We start from the raw sequence: 18,567 nt of genomic DNA, 5'->3' as shown, positions 1-18,567 counted from the left end.
CTCCAGTCTTTTGAAATTCTACCATCACATGGTTAACATTCAAAAGCTAGAAGAGAAAGCTTATACCTGGCATATAGTAAGTGCTCAATAAATAAGCACCAGTTAAGTTTCTTGTTACAAAATCAGATGCTGCTAAAATAAGTTCACGGAAAGAAGCTTTTGGTCTTCCAGCCTGAAGCCAGTGCCAGCCATTCTTCTCCTCACTCCTCCATTGACAGCTGACTTTATCCAATGAAGACCAGAAGGCTCCTCACACTAGAACGACTGTTGAATAACTTTTCAAGTATCAAATATACAATTGTGTATAATCAGTGGGACAGCTCCTGGTAATCCACTGACCATGTAAAAGCTGTGATTCTATCCAACATGAAGAGTCATGGAGATGGTTTTTCCCCCTCTGCACAATGGGATGTGCCATTGTCATTCTGTCTGCTATACAGATAAAATGCCTAGCGGCCAGATTTACACAATGAGAACTCTCTTGGATTTAACAGTAAGTATTTTCAGAACATACAGAAGGGCACTATTAAAATAATCATTTTTCTTCTGCCATTCAGAAATATCTAGTGACTGCTTTAATCATTTAAACAATTTTCTCCACTTCTTCACAATCCCACCCTCCCGAAAGACGAAATGTATGAGCAGAATCTTCATCTTCAGGCGGTTTCACTGCACTGGAAACTAATCCCCCCACTTAGCTCCGCCGATCCTCCAAACTCAAAGCAGGTTCTCTCAATTATGTCCAGGATGCAGCCAACCCAAACAAGGGACAAACAACAGGTTCCACTCTGGTTCTCTTCCTCCATCTACCACAAAACAGGGACACCCTCATTCATTCACAAATCCCCACAGCCAGCTCCTAAGATCCCATGCAGCTGGGCTGGTTTTCCCAGGCAAAAATTTGAAACCGAGGCACTGGGGTATCCTTGCACCAGGTCTGCACCGTTCACCTGCATGACACGCAAATCGGCCTGGTGCTCAGATTTCATTCAACCAGACTCACCACTGAATGCTCTCCATGACACCCACCCCTGCTCTGGCACTGACCGAGTCGCAGCCTTCCTTCCCTCAGTGAAAAACCGGCCAGCCCACCGACTTCCCACTGCGCTCCCTTCTTCACCCATTTCCCCAGAACCAGCACCCAGGACCCCGCCAGGGGTCTTTTCTGCTCAGATTTCCTGGGCCCTCATCACCCCTACAAAGGAAAGTAAACTATTTGGTGACAACCTCCCCAACCCCACCGCGTGTCGGCCGCTCAACTCCGCTGGAACAGACCCCCCCTACCCAGGAGAACCGGACAGACGGGGCGGGCGGCCCCCCACCTTGCGCTGGCGCCTGGCGTTTACCTTGACGTTGGAGTAGTTGGTCTGGGTCTCGGCCTCCGCGCTGCTGCAGCAGTGGCGCCTCCGGCCCCTGCAGGTGGTCGCTGCGGGGGCTGCGGAGCCCGTGCTGCTGCAGCTGCCCAGCTCGGCTCGGGCCCTGCGGACTCGAGCTGCGCTGGGGGGCCCGGACGCGCGGCTCGGGGGGATGGCGTCGGCGGCGTCGGTCTGGACGAAGAGGCCGGGCAGGGGGGCTGCGGGGCCCTGCGATACGCTGGTGGTATGGCGGGGCGAGTTGGACTCGTCCGAGTCCCGACAGTAGATCACACCGCTCTGCGAAACGTGGATGCTGGGGGCGCAGCCCATCCCTTGGCCGGGTTCCCCCGCGCGCCCGTCAGCGCCCCCGGCGCCCGGACCCAGAGCGCCCGCGGCCACCTGCAGTGAGGGGGCGGGCGGCTCGGCAGCAGTGGCAGCGCCCGAACTGAGCGCTCCCCAGTCTGTCTGGCCGTTGCTCCGTCGGGCTCGCCGCGGCGCCCCCCGCCGAGCCTCCGGGGGCCGCGCGCGTCACCCCAACTTTCCCTTCTTGGCCATCTTCCTCCCCGAGCGGAGGAGCGCGCACACACAGCGCCCCGCGCGCACCGGCGGCCGCCACCCTCCCCGCGGCGGCGCCCCAAACACGCTCCCCGCGCCTCCTCCCTCCCCTCCTCCCTCGGCTCGGCCCGTGCCGCCGCCCAGCTCCACCTCGCCGGGCTCCCGCGCCCGTGACCCCCGGGCCAGGGCGCCGGCCTGCCTGCCAGCCTCTTCTTTTCCCACTTTCAGTCCGCGCGTCCTTCTCCCTCCTCAGGTGCCTCGCTCCGCAGCGGCCGCCGCTCCGGCCCCACTGCGCCCCTCAGCCCCGCCTGCCACTCCCCAGCTCTCTCCAGCTGGGCAAGCATGCCCGCCTCTCGGCTTGGTCCACAGGGCTCCAAAGCGCGGCTGCTGGCACCACGTCCGGCGCCCTCCCCTCCTCCTCCTCTGTCCAGAGGCCTCGTCTCCTCTGTACCCACCCTGGTGCCGCCCTCCAGTGCCCCATCCCCTCATCCCCTCCCGGCACACACCCTGAAGAGCCGTGTAGAGTGGGGAGCACCGCAATAAGCCTTTCACAAACACATGTTAACACTCCTAGAGCAAAACATCTGGACGCCACCCCGACAAAGTAGGGTCCCTACAGCCCAAGCCCACCCGTCTGATTTGGTCTCCTCCCAGGACACTCGGAGAGTTAAGGGGAGTCATCATGCTTCCCCTCTGAAGGCTCGTTGGATGGCAACCCAGACTTCTCAAGAAGTCCTTTCCATGCTACTCATCATCTGGAGATTCATGCTGAGGGATGGGAGGACCTACAGAGATTCACCTAAACACAAATTCCCCTACGATCCAAGGAGGAACAGACAGAAGCTCTCTGTGTGGTTCTTAGCTTTGTCCTCCAGAGTTTTCACCTCTTTCTTGGGTGTCACTAGATTTTCACCCTGGCGTCTACCCCTTCCAGCCTCCAGGTGTCAACAGCTCTTCCTCGCACTCTGGGCAGGGCAGCCAAAACTGCCTTCCGTCACCCCCCTGGAGGAGGATCCACAGGCTCAGCTTCCCTCAAGGAGAACAGGAGTATCTTTAGAAGCAAGGCTGCTTTTCATTCCCCCCCTGATGTGAACCCTGGGCTAGAAATGTGAGGCCATTTATTCACTGGATCCTTCAGTGATTCCTGCTTGCTGCCACAGTGGCACAGGGGAGAAATGAGGTGATCTAAGAAAGGACTCAATGTAGAGTTGCTTATAAGGGCAAGGACACAAAGTTACAAGGCAAAGCACAAAGAAGTATCCAAATTGAAATAACTTATTTGATTCTTCTTTCTCTTTCTCTTCCCATAAGATTAACCTTTGAAGTGACTGGGTGAAGACTTCAAATGACATCTTCTAATCTTCATGGAGAAGCAAGGTGTCACCCCAAATCCCAAATTCAGGTATGAAGAGGAGAAAGCTCTAATCTAACCTAATTTTTCTACCTTTGTTTTTCTTCTCAAATTAACATTTCAACTTTCTATCTTGGGAACAGCATCTGGAAGGAAAGGAAGGAGGAGGGGAAGAGGGAGGCAGAGGGGGAGGAAAGACTGAGCAGAGGGAGAAACTGAGCTAGGTCACAGTCTCAGTGAAAGCCTACGGCATGCCTATAGGGAGGATTCTGAAGCTGGGATGTTGCTTTAGCGTTGCCCTGAGGTGGGGCTAGGAGGATGGGCCTTTATCACCCCCACATGGGTCAGTAGTTACTTGCAGGCTATCTCAGCAACCTTTCGCAAGGTGGCGCTCTTCTGCTGAGGCCATCCCCTTACCACTGATGGCTGAGCTGAGGGCTTTCTGCTGGCAGCATTCCGCCAGCTGGAGGAGTAAGTCTTTCCTGGTATCAGAGCCTCCACCATGGCTCCCTTCCAGGTTGCCTGGGTCCATGCTTCCTTGTCCCTATCCATGCTACAGGAACCCCAGAGTCAATGGTCAAACTGAGAGAGAGGGACAGCCATTCATTTGAAATAGGCCTAAGCCCGATCGATGGCTGCCATCTGCTCTTCTTCCCAGGGACCATTCAGAATCTGGGCAAACATCATCAGTTAAATCACAAAATCACTAGTCCCCAAAGCAATCCCAAATGTAGTGTTAAGTCAGGAACTAGTCATTCCTAAAGCATATGTAGGATTCTCTTATATACGCCGATTTCAGTCACTGTCCTGGGAGCTACCAATGGCAGCCTTTTTTGGAAAGTTACAGCTATGTTAAATTTCATGCCCCAGGTCTACTTTTTTCAGGGTTTTCTCCAGGAATATGGTTACTATAATGAAACTACGCAGAGAAGAGAAGGCAAGAAGACTATGATAAAACAGAAATTACAACCAATCTTCTGGTGAAGAACATTAGGGGCTCAATCCCGAAGGAACAAGTAACCCAGAAACAAATTTAGGTTGAACTTTCTACATTTAAAGAGAGAGAGAGAAAGCCTTGACAGAGTAGATAACCTCAAGGTTGCCAGTGACTAGGACTGAGCTGCTTAAGTACATTAAACATTTCATACTGGGACCAGTGCCTTTCACTGAATGTGACTCTTCTGCAGGACTAGAGGATGGAGTGAGGGAAATGCACTAGGAATACATTTTTCCTCCCACTCCCTGAGAAGCCAATAGTTTCAATACCTTCCTCAGACAGCACCTTCCTCAGACAGCTTCCACTGCCAATTCTGGCTTAGTAAAGGATAATATAACGCAGCCCTATACTCTGCACCAAGAGTTTGCAGAGGGAATGTGCAGCCTGCCCCCACTGCTGGCACAGATCTGGTCACAGAAACATGTAGAAATGTGCAAATGGAGGAGATGGTTTTGCTGAAATCATTCTCTCGCTTAGCTCTGAGGCCTGAGTGCTGGCCTGTGTAAGTGATTTCTGGATCAATTCCCATGTCACAATTTCAATGCATTCCAGGATAACAGCAGTCTACAAGCTTAGACACTGCAGATAAAATTTAGCTCGAGTTACAGAGTAAGTCCAGAAAAACAAACATTATTTTAAAAATTGAATTAAGTGAAAAAATTTAGTTACAGTCAATGTCCAAGAAACGAATAAAAAGAAAGTCAACTAAATCAGATATTTCTTTTAAAAACTAAACCTCAGATATGTCCAGGGGCAGCTGAATACCCTGTATGTTTTATACTAATATCAAATAAGAGCTTATTTCAGAATTATAACCCAGAGGCACTGCAAGATTCTGAACAACAAGAGCCCTTCCCATTCTAAGATGGTATGACTCTTTCAGAATTCCTTTCAAGCAGAAAATGTGATTAACACATTCTGAACAATTCATAACTGTTAAGGTTAAAACAACGGCAGCTTTCTGGTTAGTTTTTAGATAACCAAACATTGAATCAACCAATCAACCTTCCAGAGCTTCTGGATTCAAACTACATTCCTAATGGTGGCGCTTACTGGCAATCTAACCACCAGATAAGTGAAATGATATGGTTATTAGGTAGCCAGGTACAGTGGAAGGTCGCGGAGGGTTCACTGAACACAGAGTGAGAAGGGCGAGTCTGAAACCTGGTGCTGCCCCTCTAGCTGCATGACCTCGGGCAAGTCGCTGAACTCTGCACCTCCCCTTCCTTGGTAATTTCCAAAGTCTAAATCACCAACATTTGGGGATGCTATGAATTTTTTTTCTTTTATTAAGTTTTTTTTTAATTTAGAAGAGTGGAATTTTTGAACTGAAAGAGAAGTTCTGAACCCTAACTGCACATCAAAATCACCCTGAAGAATTTGTCTGAACTACCACGGTTCCCAGGTCCCATCCCAGAGACTTGGATTCAGCGGTCAAGGACAGATCCAGCATCTGTCTTTTCAAAGAAGGCGAGTCGAGGGTAGCCTTTTCCACAGCCTCCTGTGGGGACCAGGATAAGAGTCAAAGTCCTTACAAGTGCCTAAAAACCCTACCTGACATGGCCCCTGCCAAACCTTTCTGAGCCCTCTTCTCTCTCATCAAACTCTGCTCCAGCCACAGGACCGTGCTGGTTCTCCAGGAGCACTTTCCTCTGCCTGTCACACTCATCGTTCCATTGAAAACTGAATGGCCAGCTTACACACTTCCCTCATCTCTACTCCACAGCTCCTGTTTAAAATGGCAACGCACATCCCGCCACTGTCTCTCCCCACTCCTGATTCCCCTCACTCTGGTCTAGTTTTCTTTTGTCCATAGCACTTATTATCTTCCAACTGATTATACAATGGGTTCATTTATTTCTATGCGCATTATCTATCTTCTCCCATTTAGAATATAGCTCTATAAGGGCAATAAATTTTTTGGTATTTTACTGACTGATGGATCTCAAATTCCTAGAACAGTGCCTGGCATATAGTAGGTACTCAAATTTTTGTGAATAAATGAAATGAATGTGTTCCCATTTCTTCCTCTTTGGCCTTCCTCTTTTCTTAACTGCTATAACTCAGATTTGAAGGAGTTGGGGTTTTTTCTTTTATGATTTAGAGTTTTGTGATTTTAGTTTTTAAAGCCATTGAATGTCTTTGACCTGATGATCCTTCTTTTGGTAATATATATCAGAAGAAGCCAATAAAATAAAATAACAATTTATGCAAAGAAGTTTGTAGCAATGCTATTTACAATAATGAAACTACAGCTAAGCAGACATCAAACACTTAGGGAATGGCTAAACAAACTACACTAACATTTCAGAATATCACTATTTAAATGTGTATAAATGAAATAATGTTAGTATATGTAGATTGGTTACCACTATGGAAAATGCATATCTGTTGAAGTCTGTAGGTGAATGTAGAGTGATATAGATAAGAAAATGAAGCTCAACAGATTTCCTTTCCTGAAAAACTGTTTCAGTGAATGTGAAACAATGTAAATGAATAAGTATAATGTTTCTTAATCTCTCCTCAAAAGTTTTTTTTAGCTAAATACATTTTCTTTTATAGATTTCCACTAGTTTGGTTTCCTTCAGACAGAAGATGAAAGATGAAACAAATTAAAGAGGGAAAGAATCAGAGATAGATGGAGACAGAGACAGGGAAGTTAAATGTATATACATTACAAAGGAAATATTTGCAGAACCAGAGACACAAGGTACAGGGGCAAAAAAAAAAGGGACAGACACGGGGAGCCACTTCCATGGTGAAACATTCCTACAAAGTGTGGTTACAGGTACAGCTCTTTTAGGAGAGTAAAAATGAGTTGTATTTTTGACTCCAGGTGTGCCACTTCTTGAACCTTTTGCCACAGACCCAATGACAGTTAGGAGAGTATTCGGCCCATAGGACAGTTTTCCCATGCCAGTTTCAGAATATGCAAACAGAGAAGATGTAGGTAGAGATTCAGCCAACATCTGACTACCTTCAGTCAATGTTACCAAACATGGCCTCCACTGAGCACTGGCCCTGAATCCATGTACTGCAGAAGTAATCTGTGCCCTGGCTGGTTTGGCTCAGCGGTTAGAGCGTTGGCCCTGAGACCAGAGAGGCCAGGGTTTGGTTCCCACTAAGGGCATGTACCTTGGTTGCAGTTTGTCCCTGGCCCGGTTGGGGTCGTATGGGTGGCAGCCACTCAATGTGTCTCTCTCACATCGATGTTTCTCTCTCTCTCCCACTCTATCTAAAGATAAATGCAAAAATGTCCTTGGGTGAGGATAAAAAAAAAAAGTAATCTATTCTTCCTATTAACAAGAACACCACCAGGGGAGTAGATCCACCCTGGGAGGAATACCGGAACATCCTTGCTACTTGCCTCCAGAATTCTCCTGGCCCCAATGGTCACGCTGTGGATATGGAACCTTCATTTCCAAAAATCTTGTATATACAATTCACAAGAATATGGGCATAAAATAATATACAAATAAAACGCAAGGCACAGTCCCACTCTAAAGGTTCTTACAGAGCAATCAGAGAGCTGGGACTTATAAGAAATAAGGGTACATGATACATGATTGTCAAGGCATATGAGCAAAATGAGTGGACTGTCAATTCTTTAGAGTAGTAATGACAATTTGGAAAGACTTGCTGGTGAAGGGGGTGGACCTGGACCTGGAGGAGTTCTCAAGCACGGGAAACAGCATGAGACAGGCACAGAGGCAGAACTAACCCAGGTGGATCTAGAAGACAGTGAGCAGTTGAGATAGGTAGACAGGGTCTTCTGAGGAAAGGGTGGTAGTGCAAGTCACGGTAGGTTCTACCACCTTAAGAAAACTCCACATGTGAAATATCTAGATTGAGAAAACAAACCCATTGCCTTGCAAAATAAATTCATGTTTGTCAAATGATTAAACATTGACTTTAAAAAACTATAGACTAGATGGCTGCATAAATACTCTTGCTTATGAATAAGCACTTGAGGTTTTGGGGAGTCTAAGTCAGGGTACAAACTATTGATTCATACCAGTTTGACTTAAGATAAACATTATATAAAGCAAAGCACATTTGCTTCTGAATAGTATGACATTTCCTAAATGCATCATGGGTAATAAAAAAAAAAAGGTTCAGGTTTCAGAGCGGGCCCTCCTCTGCCTGCATGTACTCTTTGCCAGGCATACATAGCATCCACTCCAAAAGATGTCAGTACTCTACATGATGCCAAAGTCATCCATTCATTCACTTGTTCAGCAGATAGTTACTGACCATGTATTATATACTAACTAGACACTGGGAAAAAGACATAAACACTCTCTTATGCCTATGAAGTTTAGAATATTATGGGGGGTTGAAAGAACAAACAAACAGTAAAATTCTCTGGTAGTGGTGAAGGTTATATAGGAATCTAAAATATGTTGATGTGCCCTGACCATTTTGGAGTGGTTAGAGCGTCAGCCTGAGGACCGAAGGGTCGTGGGTCCAATTTCAGTCAAAGGCACACACCTGGGTTGCAGGTTCGATCCCTGGGTCATGTGGGAGGCAACCAATCAATGTATCTCTCCCAAATTGATGTTTCTCTCTCTCCCCCCTTCCTTCCACTCTATCTAAAAATGTCTTCGGGTGAAGATTAACAACAAAAATGTTGATGTGATAGAGATTTAGGTAGGGTTATGGACATTTTCTCAGGAGATGACATTTAAGTTAAGATTCTCAGAAAACCTTATTACAGAATATCATTCTTTTTCTTCCATGCATCCACCCATCCACAGTTAAAATATTGTTTGAGTACCCACCACTGTGTCAGTCACTGTGAGGACCAAAAAAGTAAAATCCTCATTACTGGTTCTCAGACAATTCCATCAGGGACACAGACGGACACACATGGAAGTGTGTTAATACTTACTTTGAAAATATAATCTAAGCCCAGAAAGAAGATCTCTGTGAGAGGGAGTGGAAGTTATGCAGAAGATGTCACTGAGAAGACGGAGTGTGGCACTGGGAAAAAAGGGAAGTATTTGAATAAGTGGAAAAGAGGATATTCCAGAGAGAATAGTGGGAGCGAAGGCCTAGATTCGAGAGCATACACTGAATGCTTGAAGGACAATGAAGCAGAGTATTCAAAAGGTGTGTGGTGTAGGGGAAGAGAATAGCGTTATTTTGGCTGACACGGTAGGCTATGGAACCCATCACATGCCAGACTAAGGATCCTAGTCACTGGGAATCACTGAAGATTTTCAGACTGTGCCTTACAAGTGCAATTTTACTGAGATACATCTGGTCGCGTGTTCAAGAAGGACTGGTGAAGGGAGTCGGGAATGAGGATCAGTAAAGAGCTATAATAATCCAGGAATGGGATCATAAGGACTGCTATGGACTGAATTGTGCCCCCTGCCCCCATACATTCATATGTTGAAGCTCTAATTCCCAATGTGACTTTATTTGGAAACAAGGTCTTTAAGGAAGTAGTTAAGGTTAAATGAGGTCATAAGGGTGAGGCCCTAATCCAACAGGACTGCTGTCCTTATAAGAAGAGGAAGAGACACCAGAGCTCTCTCCCTCTCTCTCCAGAAAAGACCACGTGACCAACACTGCAGGGGGAGCTCTGTGTCAGCTTCCCGATCCTCCACCCTAAAAAGTGCATGGCCCCTTTCCCAGTGCTGCTGAGGAAACAGTCTATTTGCCACGACTTCCTTCGGTTTCTCTACAGTCTGGTCTACACAGGAGTATGAGTTTCCTGCTTCATGTTCAAATTGCTAAATTCAGTCTTTTGGTACTTTTGTTTCAAGAACAGTTTTGAGCCCTGAGATTTTACTTCTTAACTAACTAAAAGTGCCTCAAGGTTGCAGCGAAGCCCAAAGGCCCTACAGTAGCACCTTCTGTGGTTCTGATGTCTTCATCCTCTGCCTTTGGCTACTGGAACTGTGAAGGGGGGTGTTCTAGAAGGCTTTTGGCAGAAAGTTTCTTCCTTCTCGGAGTTTGACATTTGCTCAGCAGCATGGCACTTCCCATGTTATACCATGAAACATCTCCAAAGCACAGTAGCAGGGGGCATGACTGACTGTTTCTTCATACCTCATATGATGTAGTTTGTAATAAATTAAGTTAGATATAGAAGACTTTCCAGGGAGCGCTACACCAGCAGTTGTCAAAGTTTAGCACATATCTGAATTGCCTAAAACAAAGATTTCAGGGCCTGGGAATTTGCATTTCTAACTAGTTCCCAAAAGATGCTGATGCTACTGATCTCAGGTCACATTTTGAAAACCACTGCTATGCATAAAGTAAGATATTGCAAAACAAAAACCATGACCATGAAAACAAAACCTTCTTGTGTGATGTTTTATTTTGTGCTTAAACCTGAATGTTTCATTATACAAAGAAATGTCACAAAATACTATCATCTGACAATTTATAAGAACTGTAAAGTTGTGGATTTCAGGGTATCCCTCCAACCCAGGGATTGTCAAAGACAGGTTTTCAAGAGTCTTGCCCTGCCCTGGCCAGTGTGGTTTAGTTGGTTAGAGTGTGGTCCTGTGCACCAAAGGGTCATGGGTTCTATTCCTGCTCAGGGCACATACCCTGGTTGCTGGTTTGATCCCAGGTCGGGGAGCATATGAGAAGCAACCAATCAATGTTTCTCTCTCACACTGATGCTTCTCTCTTTATCTCTCTCATTCTCCCTTCCTCTCTCTGGAATCAATGAAAAAAATATGTCCTTGGATGAGAATTTTTAAAAAAATGAGTCTTGCCCTGTCTAAGACATGAGAAGGGGGGGCAGGAGTTATAGAAGTAAACTTAATGCTCAAATACACACCAGCAGAACTACACAGATTTACAGTACAGTATTTGATGTTTTCTTTTTCTTAATATATAGAAAGACAAAAGTCCACTAACTTTCAGGAACAATAAATACAGTTGTAGAAAGCAGTGTTTTGAATATTGGGAGAAGGAAGACTATGTGAATTCAATCTAGTGTAAGTGCACAAAGCAAATAAAATTATTTTCAGAACACTGGTTGAATAACAATGGTAATCGCTACCATTTGGAGGTGGCTACTAAGTCTTGTACTTTATGTGTTTTATGTCTGTATAAAATCTCTGTGTGTATTATGTATCTCTGTATTCTTTTCTTCATTTACCCTTTGAATATAAACTCCTTCTTTCTGTTTACCATTAACCTGAATTCCCACCTAGCATAGCTAAGTAATTACTTGCTTTCTCCTGAGCACAGAGTCACCAAACACTTATAAGTTATAAAAGTCATACATCGTTCTTAAAAATGTGTGTGTGTGTGTGTGTGTGTGTGTGTGTGTGTGTGTGGCTAAAGCATTTCTCATTGAGATCTAAAAGATGACTATGTGAATTCAATCTAGTGTAAGTGCACAAAGCAAATAAAATTATTTTCAGAACACTGGTTGAATAACAATGGTAATCGCTACCATTTGGAGGTGGCTACTAAGTCTTGTACTCTGTATTCAGATTCTTCTTAATGGGGGAGTTTTAAAAATCACCAACATAAACATCAGCTTTAAAAAAAAAAGAAAGAAAAAACTCCCTCAAAAAACTAAAAATGGAACTGCCATTTGACCAAGCAATCCCACTTCTGAGAATGTATCCTAAAAATCTCAAAACACCAATCAGAAAGAATATATGCACCCTATGTTCACAGCAGCATTATTTATAACAGCTGAGATTTAGAAACAGCCAAAGTACCCAACAGGAGATGAGTGGATAAAACAAGATGTGGTACATTTGCACAATGGAATATTACACGACTGTAAAAAAGAAAGATCTCTTACCCTTTGTAACAGCATGGATGGACCTGGAGGTTATTATGCTAAGAGAAATAAGCCAGTCAGAGAAAGACAAATACCATATGATCTCATTTATATGTGTAATTTAATGAACAAAATAAGTTGAACAAAATAGGACCAGGGGCATGGATACATGGAACAGACTGACAAATCTCAGAGGGGAGGGGGGTCAGGAGATTAACTGAAGAATTTATATGCATATATGCATAGCTCATGGACACAGACAATAAAGTGGTGAAGGCCTGGGGTGGGGGTGGCAGGGGCAAAGGGAAGGAAAATGATGACATCTGTAATAGTGTCAACAATAAAAATTAAACCACCAAAAAAAAACCTTTAGAAATGAAAATGGCACATTAGAAAAAAAATGTAGTGTGAGAATTGTCTCTTGTTAAATTAGGGAATCAAGCCAGGATTTAAGATTTTCCTTCTCTTAACACTTTTGTGAAAGATGGAGCCCAGCCACAAAGTCTATATATTTATAAGGCATTTTAAGCACTAAATTTCAGAAAGTTCTGTAAGAAATTCATTGTTCACTATAATTCAGATAGCATAAATTTCCACATTAATTGTACTTTTAATATATTGTTTGTCCTGTTTGCACAAGTGAGTATAAAACATACATGCTAATGAGTTAAATTTGCTACAGCTACAAGAAGGAAGACTTGAATAGCCGTTCTTAGAACTCCAGTCATGAGGGCCTTAGACATTGCCCCTGGGAAAGGTCTGAAGCCATTGTGAAGACTATATATTGTATCAAAAAGTCACGAGTCCCATTTGGAGTGGGTGTGTGGGAAAATGAGTTTAGGCATAGGAACCACTATGGGAACACAGACCATTCTGCAATAATAAACATAAACAATGTAGTGCAGTTCTTCCAAATTACTCTACAATATCCATAGTTTATTTTTTTAATTATGGAAGAAGAATGAAGAAAAAGAACACAAAACATCTCAGAGTACATCTTCAAATGGAATAGCATTTTAAGATGGCAATCTTTTGTGTAGGATCATAAATAAGTATTTGTTGCATGGATTTATTTCTGGTTATGATAATGAAACAGGGACCAAGTTTACCTCCTTCCATTAATAGCCTAAAAAAAATAGATAAAATATACGGAAGAACTATTTTAAGACACCAGACAATAGGTACTCTGGATGGTCGTGAAGAGAAGGGGACATGAGGCATGTAGTATTACCTCAGCTTTCACCCTGGGGACACATTCCACACCCTGGGGCAGGGAAGCAGTCCCAAGCGGAGTCCAGAGGTATAGCTAACTGGAGGTAACAGCATCAGAGTTTGGAGAGGCTTATGGGCTGGAATTTATGGGGCAGAATTTTAGAAAGAGGAAGTTATATATACAAGGAACACTGAGGGGCACTTGAAAGGTTGCTAAATACTAAGACATCCATGAATAGGGTGAAACTCCACAAACCAGTAAGAAAGTGACTGGAAAGCTGTAAGTAGAACAATTCACAGAGTTCACGACAAACGGGAGCCATGCTGATCATTCAGGGCCCTCAGTAGAGAACCCAGTGGGTCATGCCTTCATAATAAGGTTAAAGAATGCTTAGAAAAAGACAACTCCAGGCATACCTTTAAAAGCTTAAAAAAGAAAATCTTAAAAGGATCCAGAGAAAAAGGACATAAATACAGAGGAACAAAGATAAGAATGACAAACTTCTCATTGAAACCATGAACTCCAGAAGAAAAGGAAGAAGTATCTAAAGTGCTGAAAGAAGAAACTGTCAACCCATATGGAGGAAAAATATCATTCCAAAAATGAAGGTAAATGAAAGCTTCTTCATACAAACAAAAATTGAGAGAATTCATCACCAGAATCATACATTACAAGAAAAGTTTTAACAATTCTTCAAGTAGATGGAAAATGATATTAGTTAGAAACCTGAATATACACAAATGTATAAAAACCATTAAAATGGTAAATATGAGGATATATATAAAACACATTTCTTATTTTATTGCTTTAAAAAGATAATTAATACTATAGCAAAAATAATTACAATGGATTGTGGTATATATAAAATATGTAGAAGTAAAATGAATGATAAAAAGAACACAAAGAATAGGAGGGAATACATGGAAGTATATTGTAAGATTCTTCCATTATATACTATGTATAATGTTATTTGAAAATATTCTGTGATAAGTGAAGAAGTATGTATTGTAAATATAAGAGCAGGGGCTAAGAAACAAAGAAATAATTAATTTGAGATGAAATAATTAAAATTACTCAATTAACACCAAAAAATGCATAAAAAGAGGGACAAAGAAATAAAGAGCAGATGAAAAAAATAGAAAACAAATATTAATGTGATAGCCTTAGATATTTCTATAAAATTAATATAGTTACTAATTACATTAAATGTAAATGATCTAAGCACTCTATTTAAATCAAGTATATATTGTCTTATTGTACTTTATTTTATTTTAAATGTTTTTATTGATTTCTTTAGAGAGAGAGAAAAGGAGAGATAGAAATATTGATGTGAGAGAGAAAAATCAATTGGCTGCCTCCTGCATTGCCCCTACTGGGGATCAAGCCCACAACTCAGGCATGTCCCCTGACTAGGAATGGAACCAGGACCTCTCAGTCCATGGGACAATGCTCAGTCCACTGAGCCACACCAGCCAGGCTGTCTTAATGTACTTTAAATATAAAGACACTATTCATAAGTATGCTCAATATTTTTAGTGAGAACCTCAAGAGCATAAAAAAGATCCAGTCAGAAATTAAGGATGCACTAAATGAAGTAAAGAATAATTTACAGAGACCAAGAGTAGAATCAATAATCAAATCAGTAAAAGCCAAGAATCAAATCAGTAATTTGGAATAGAAGGAAGCAAAAAACACCCAATCAGAACAGCAAAAAGAAAAAAGAATCCAAGAAAAAATGAGGCTAGTATAAAGAGCCTTTGGGACAACTTCAAGTGTACCAACATTCACATCAGCAGAGGACCAAACAGAGAAAAGAGAGAGTAAGAAATTGAAAATCTATTTGAAAAATCATGACAGAAAACTTCCCTAACTTGGTGAAGAAAATGAACATACAAGTCCAGGAAGCACAGCAAGTCCCAAAGAAGATGAACCCAAAGAGGCCCACACCAAGACACATAATAATTTAAATACAAAAGGTTAAAGACAAAGAGAGAATCTTAAAAGCAGCAAGAGAAAAGCTGTTAGTTACCTACAACGGAACTCCCATAAGGCTGTCAGTTGATTTCTCAAAAGAAACTTTGCTGGCCAGAAGAGAGTGGCAAGAAATATTCAAAGTGATGAAAAGCAAAGTCCTACAACCAAGATTACTCTACCTAACAAAGCTATCATTTAGAATTGAAGGACATATAAAGAGCTTCCCAGAAGAGAAAAAGCTAAAGGAGTTCATCACCACCAAACCGATAGTGCATGAAATGTTAAAGGGTCTTTTAAGAAGAAGAAGAAAAAAAAGATTAAGAACATGAACCAAAAAAAAAAAAAAAAAAAGGCAATAAATACAATATATCAACAATTGAATCTAAAAAACAAAATAAACAAGCAGAACAGAAACAGACTCAGAGATAAAGAGAACATTTTGAGAGTTGCCAGATCGGAGGTAGTTAGGGGGATGGGTGAAAAAGGTGAAGGAATTGAGAAGTACAAATTGGTAGTTACAGAATAGTCATGGGATGTAAAGTACAGCATAGGGAATATAGTCAATAATATTGTAATAATTATGTATGGTGTCAGATGGGTAGGAGATTTATTGGGATGATCACTTAGTAAGTTATATAATGTCTAATCACTGGGGTGTACACCTGAAACTAATATAATATTGTATGATGTCAACTGTAATCGAAAAATTAAAAGGACTTAGAAATAAAAAGAATAAAGAAAACAAGTGGAAAAAGATAATAATAATGTGATTGGCCCCATGTGACAATCATCATAGCTGGAAATGGATACATGAGGTTCACCATGCCACTCTCTCTGTTTCTGAATATGCTTAAATTTTTTCATAATAAAGAGTTAAATTATTTAAGGTAAAAAAAAGTCAATCAATGTGCAAAAAAATGAAGTCAGACTTTTTTTCACACATGATATATAAAAACAAAAAATGGGTCAAAGACAAATTTATTTATTTTATATGTTTTTATTGATTTTAGAGAAAGAAGAAGGGAGATGGAGGGAGAGAAACATCGATGTATGCACCCCACCAGGAATCAAACTCACAACCTGGGCATGTGCCCTGACTGGAAATCAAACCAGCGACCTTTTGGTGCATGAGACAATGCTGAACCAACTAAGCCACACAGGCCAAGGGTGAAGACTTAAATTTAAAAGCTAAAGTTACAAAACTCTTAGAAGAAAACATAGAAGAAAGCTTTCATGACCTTAGATTTGGCAATGGTTTCTTAAATATGACACTGAAAAACAAACAACAAAAGAAAAATAGATAAACTGGACTTCATCAAAACTAAAAACTTTTGTACATCAAAGGATACTAACAAGAGTGAAAACACAATCCACAGGATGGAAGAAAATACTTGAAAATCATATATCCTAAAGCTTTTATTTACCTTTTTTTTTTTTTAGAGAGAGATGGTGAAAGGAGGAGAAGGAGAGAGAGAGGAGGAGGGAGGGAAGGAAGGAGAGAGAGAGAGAGAGAGAGAGAAACATTGATAGGTTGCACAGGGAGGGGCTGGGATTAAACCTGTAACCCAAATACATGACTTTGACTGGGAATCAAACCCGTGACCCTTTAGTCTGAGGCCACCACTCTAACTGCTGATCCAAACCGGCCAGGGCTACATGAATGTTCAAAGCAGCAGTTTCACAAGAGCCATAAGGTGGAAACAACCCAAATGGTCATTAACAGATGGATGAATAAACAAAATGTGGCATACCTACATGACTGAATATTATTCAGCTATAATAAAAGTAATGATACACGATACATTGTAGATGAACCTTGAAAACATTATGCTAAGTGAAATAAGCCAAACATAAATGACACATACAATGGTTCTATTATGAAAATATTCAGAACAGGCAAATCCAGAAACAGAAAGCAGATTAGCGGTTGCCAGGGGCCAAGGGAAGGAGTGAATAGGGAGTGATTGCCTAATGGGCATGGGGTTTCCTTTTCAAGTGATAACAATGTTCTGGAACTAGACAGTAGTAGTGGTTGCACAACATTGTAAACATACTTAATACTACTGAATTGTATACTTTCAAATGGTAAAATGGTGAACTTAATGTTATGTGTATTTATCACAATAAAAAAATAATCAGTAGAGTGCACCACTTTAACAGAATAAGGGAGTAAAAACAATACCACCATCTCAACAGATATAGGGAAAACATTTGACAAATTTTCTACCAATTCATGACAAGAACTCCCAATTAGTCAGTTGTGGAAAGGAACGTTTTCCATGTGATTAAAAGCATCTATGATAAACCTATAGCAAGCATCAAACTTAAAAGTGAAAGACTGAATGCTTTTCCCCAAGGTCAGCAACAGGACAGATGTGCACTATCACCATGACTATAATGGGGGCCCTGGGCAGTACAGTGAAGGAAGAAAAAGAAATAAAACACATTCAGATTGAAAAGGAAAAAGTGGAACTTCGTTTATTCACAGAAAACTTAACTGTGCACATAGAAAATCCTAAAGACTACAAAAACAGCTGCTAGAATAGGTGAATTTAGCAAAATTTTAAGATACAGGTCAATAAACAAAAATTAATTGTATATTATATACTAACAGTGAACAACTGAAAATTTAAATTTAAAATACTATTTGCAATGATTTTAAAAAGCATAAACTTTTCTCTAGATCCCCATCCTGAAAGCTACAACACACTAATAAGAGAAATTAAGAATTCCTAATTAAATAGATAATAGATATATAACGTTCTTGTATTAGAAAGCTCAATATTGCTGAGATGTCAATCTCCCTCAATTGATCCAGACACTTGATACAAGTCCAACCAAAACCATAGTAGGGCTTTATTTTTGTAGAAATTGGAAAAGTAATTATAAAATTTGTGTAGAAATGCAAAAAATCTAAAGTAGCCAAATGAATTTTGAGAAAAAGAATAAAATTGAAAGATAAACAATACTTGATTTTTAAATTCAATATAAAGCTATAGAAACCAAGACCGAGTGGTACTGGTATAAGGTTAAATAAATCAATGGAACAGAACAGTGCCTGTATAAAAACTCATGTTTTTAGGATAAATTAATTTTAAATGAAAGTGACAAGATAATTCAATGGAGAAAATATAATTTTTTTCAACAAATGGTGCTGGAATGAATGGATAGCCATATGCAAAAACAAAACAAGCAAACAACCCTCAACCATTACCTCATACCATACACAAATCTAAACTTGAGATGGTCACAGAACTAAAGAAGCTAAAATTATAAGATTTCTAGAAGTAAACACAGGAGACAATCTTTACAATCTTGAGGTAGGCAAAGATTTCTTAGAATATAAAATGCATGGAC

At 41.4% G+C, this 18,567-nt stretch overlaps 1 protein-coding gene across 2 annotated transcripts in view; it reads right to left on the bottom strand.

The window, feature by feature from the left end:
• PDE8B (phosphodiesterase 8B) overlaps positions 1 to 18,567 on the bottom strand; it is a 221,371-nt gene that overhangs the window by 190,545 nt on the left and 12,259 nt on the right. The window contains exon 1 of one of the 2 annotated variants that reach the window (XM_036279886.1): positions 1,347 to 1,721. The exons of the other annotated variant lie outside the window; for it this stretch is intronic. Coding sequence (XP_036135779.1) covers positions 1,347 to 1,685 — 339 coding nt within the window. The 5' untranslated portion in view covers positions 1,686 to 1,721. Of the gene's footprint in view, positions 1 to 1,346; positions 1,722 to 18,567 lie in introns of those variants that run through there. 2 annotated transcript variants of the gene reach the window in all.

Source organism: Molossus molossus, unplaced genomic scaffold, assembly GCF_014108415.1.
Source record: "Molossus molossus isolate mMolMol1 unplaced genomic scaffold, mMolMol1.p scaffold_m16_p_3, whole genome shotgun sequence".
Lineage (NCBI taxonomy): Eukaryota > Metazoa > Chordata > Mammalia > Chiroptera > Molossidae > Molossus > Molossus molossus.
This window is presented reverse-complemented; position numbering and strand designations above follow the sequence as displayed.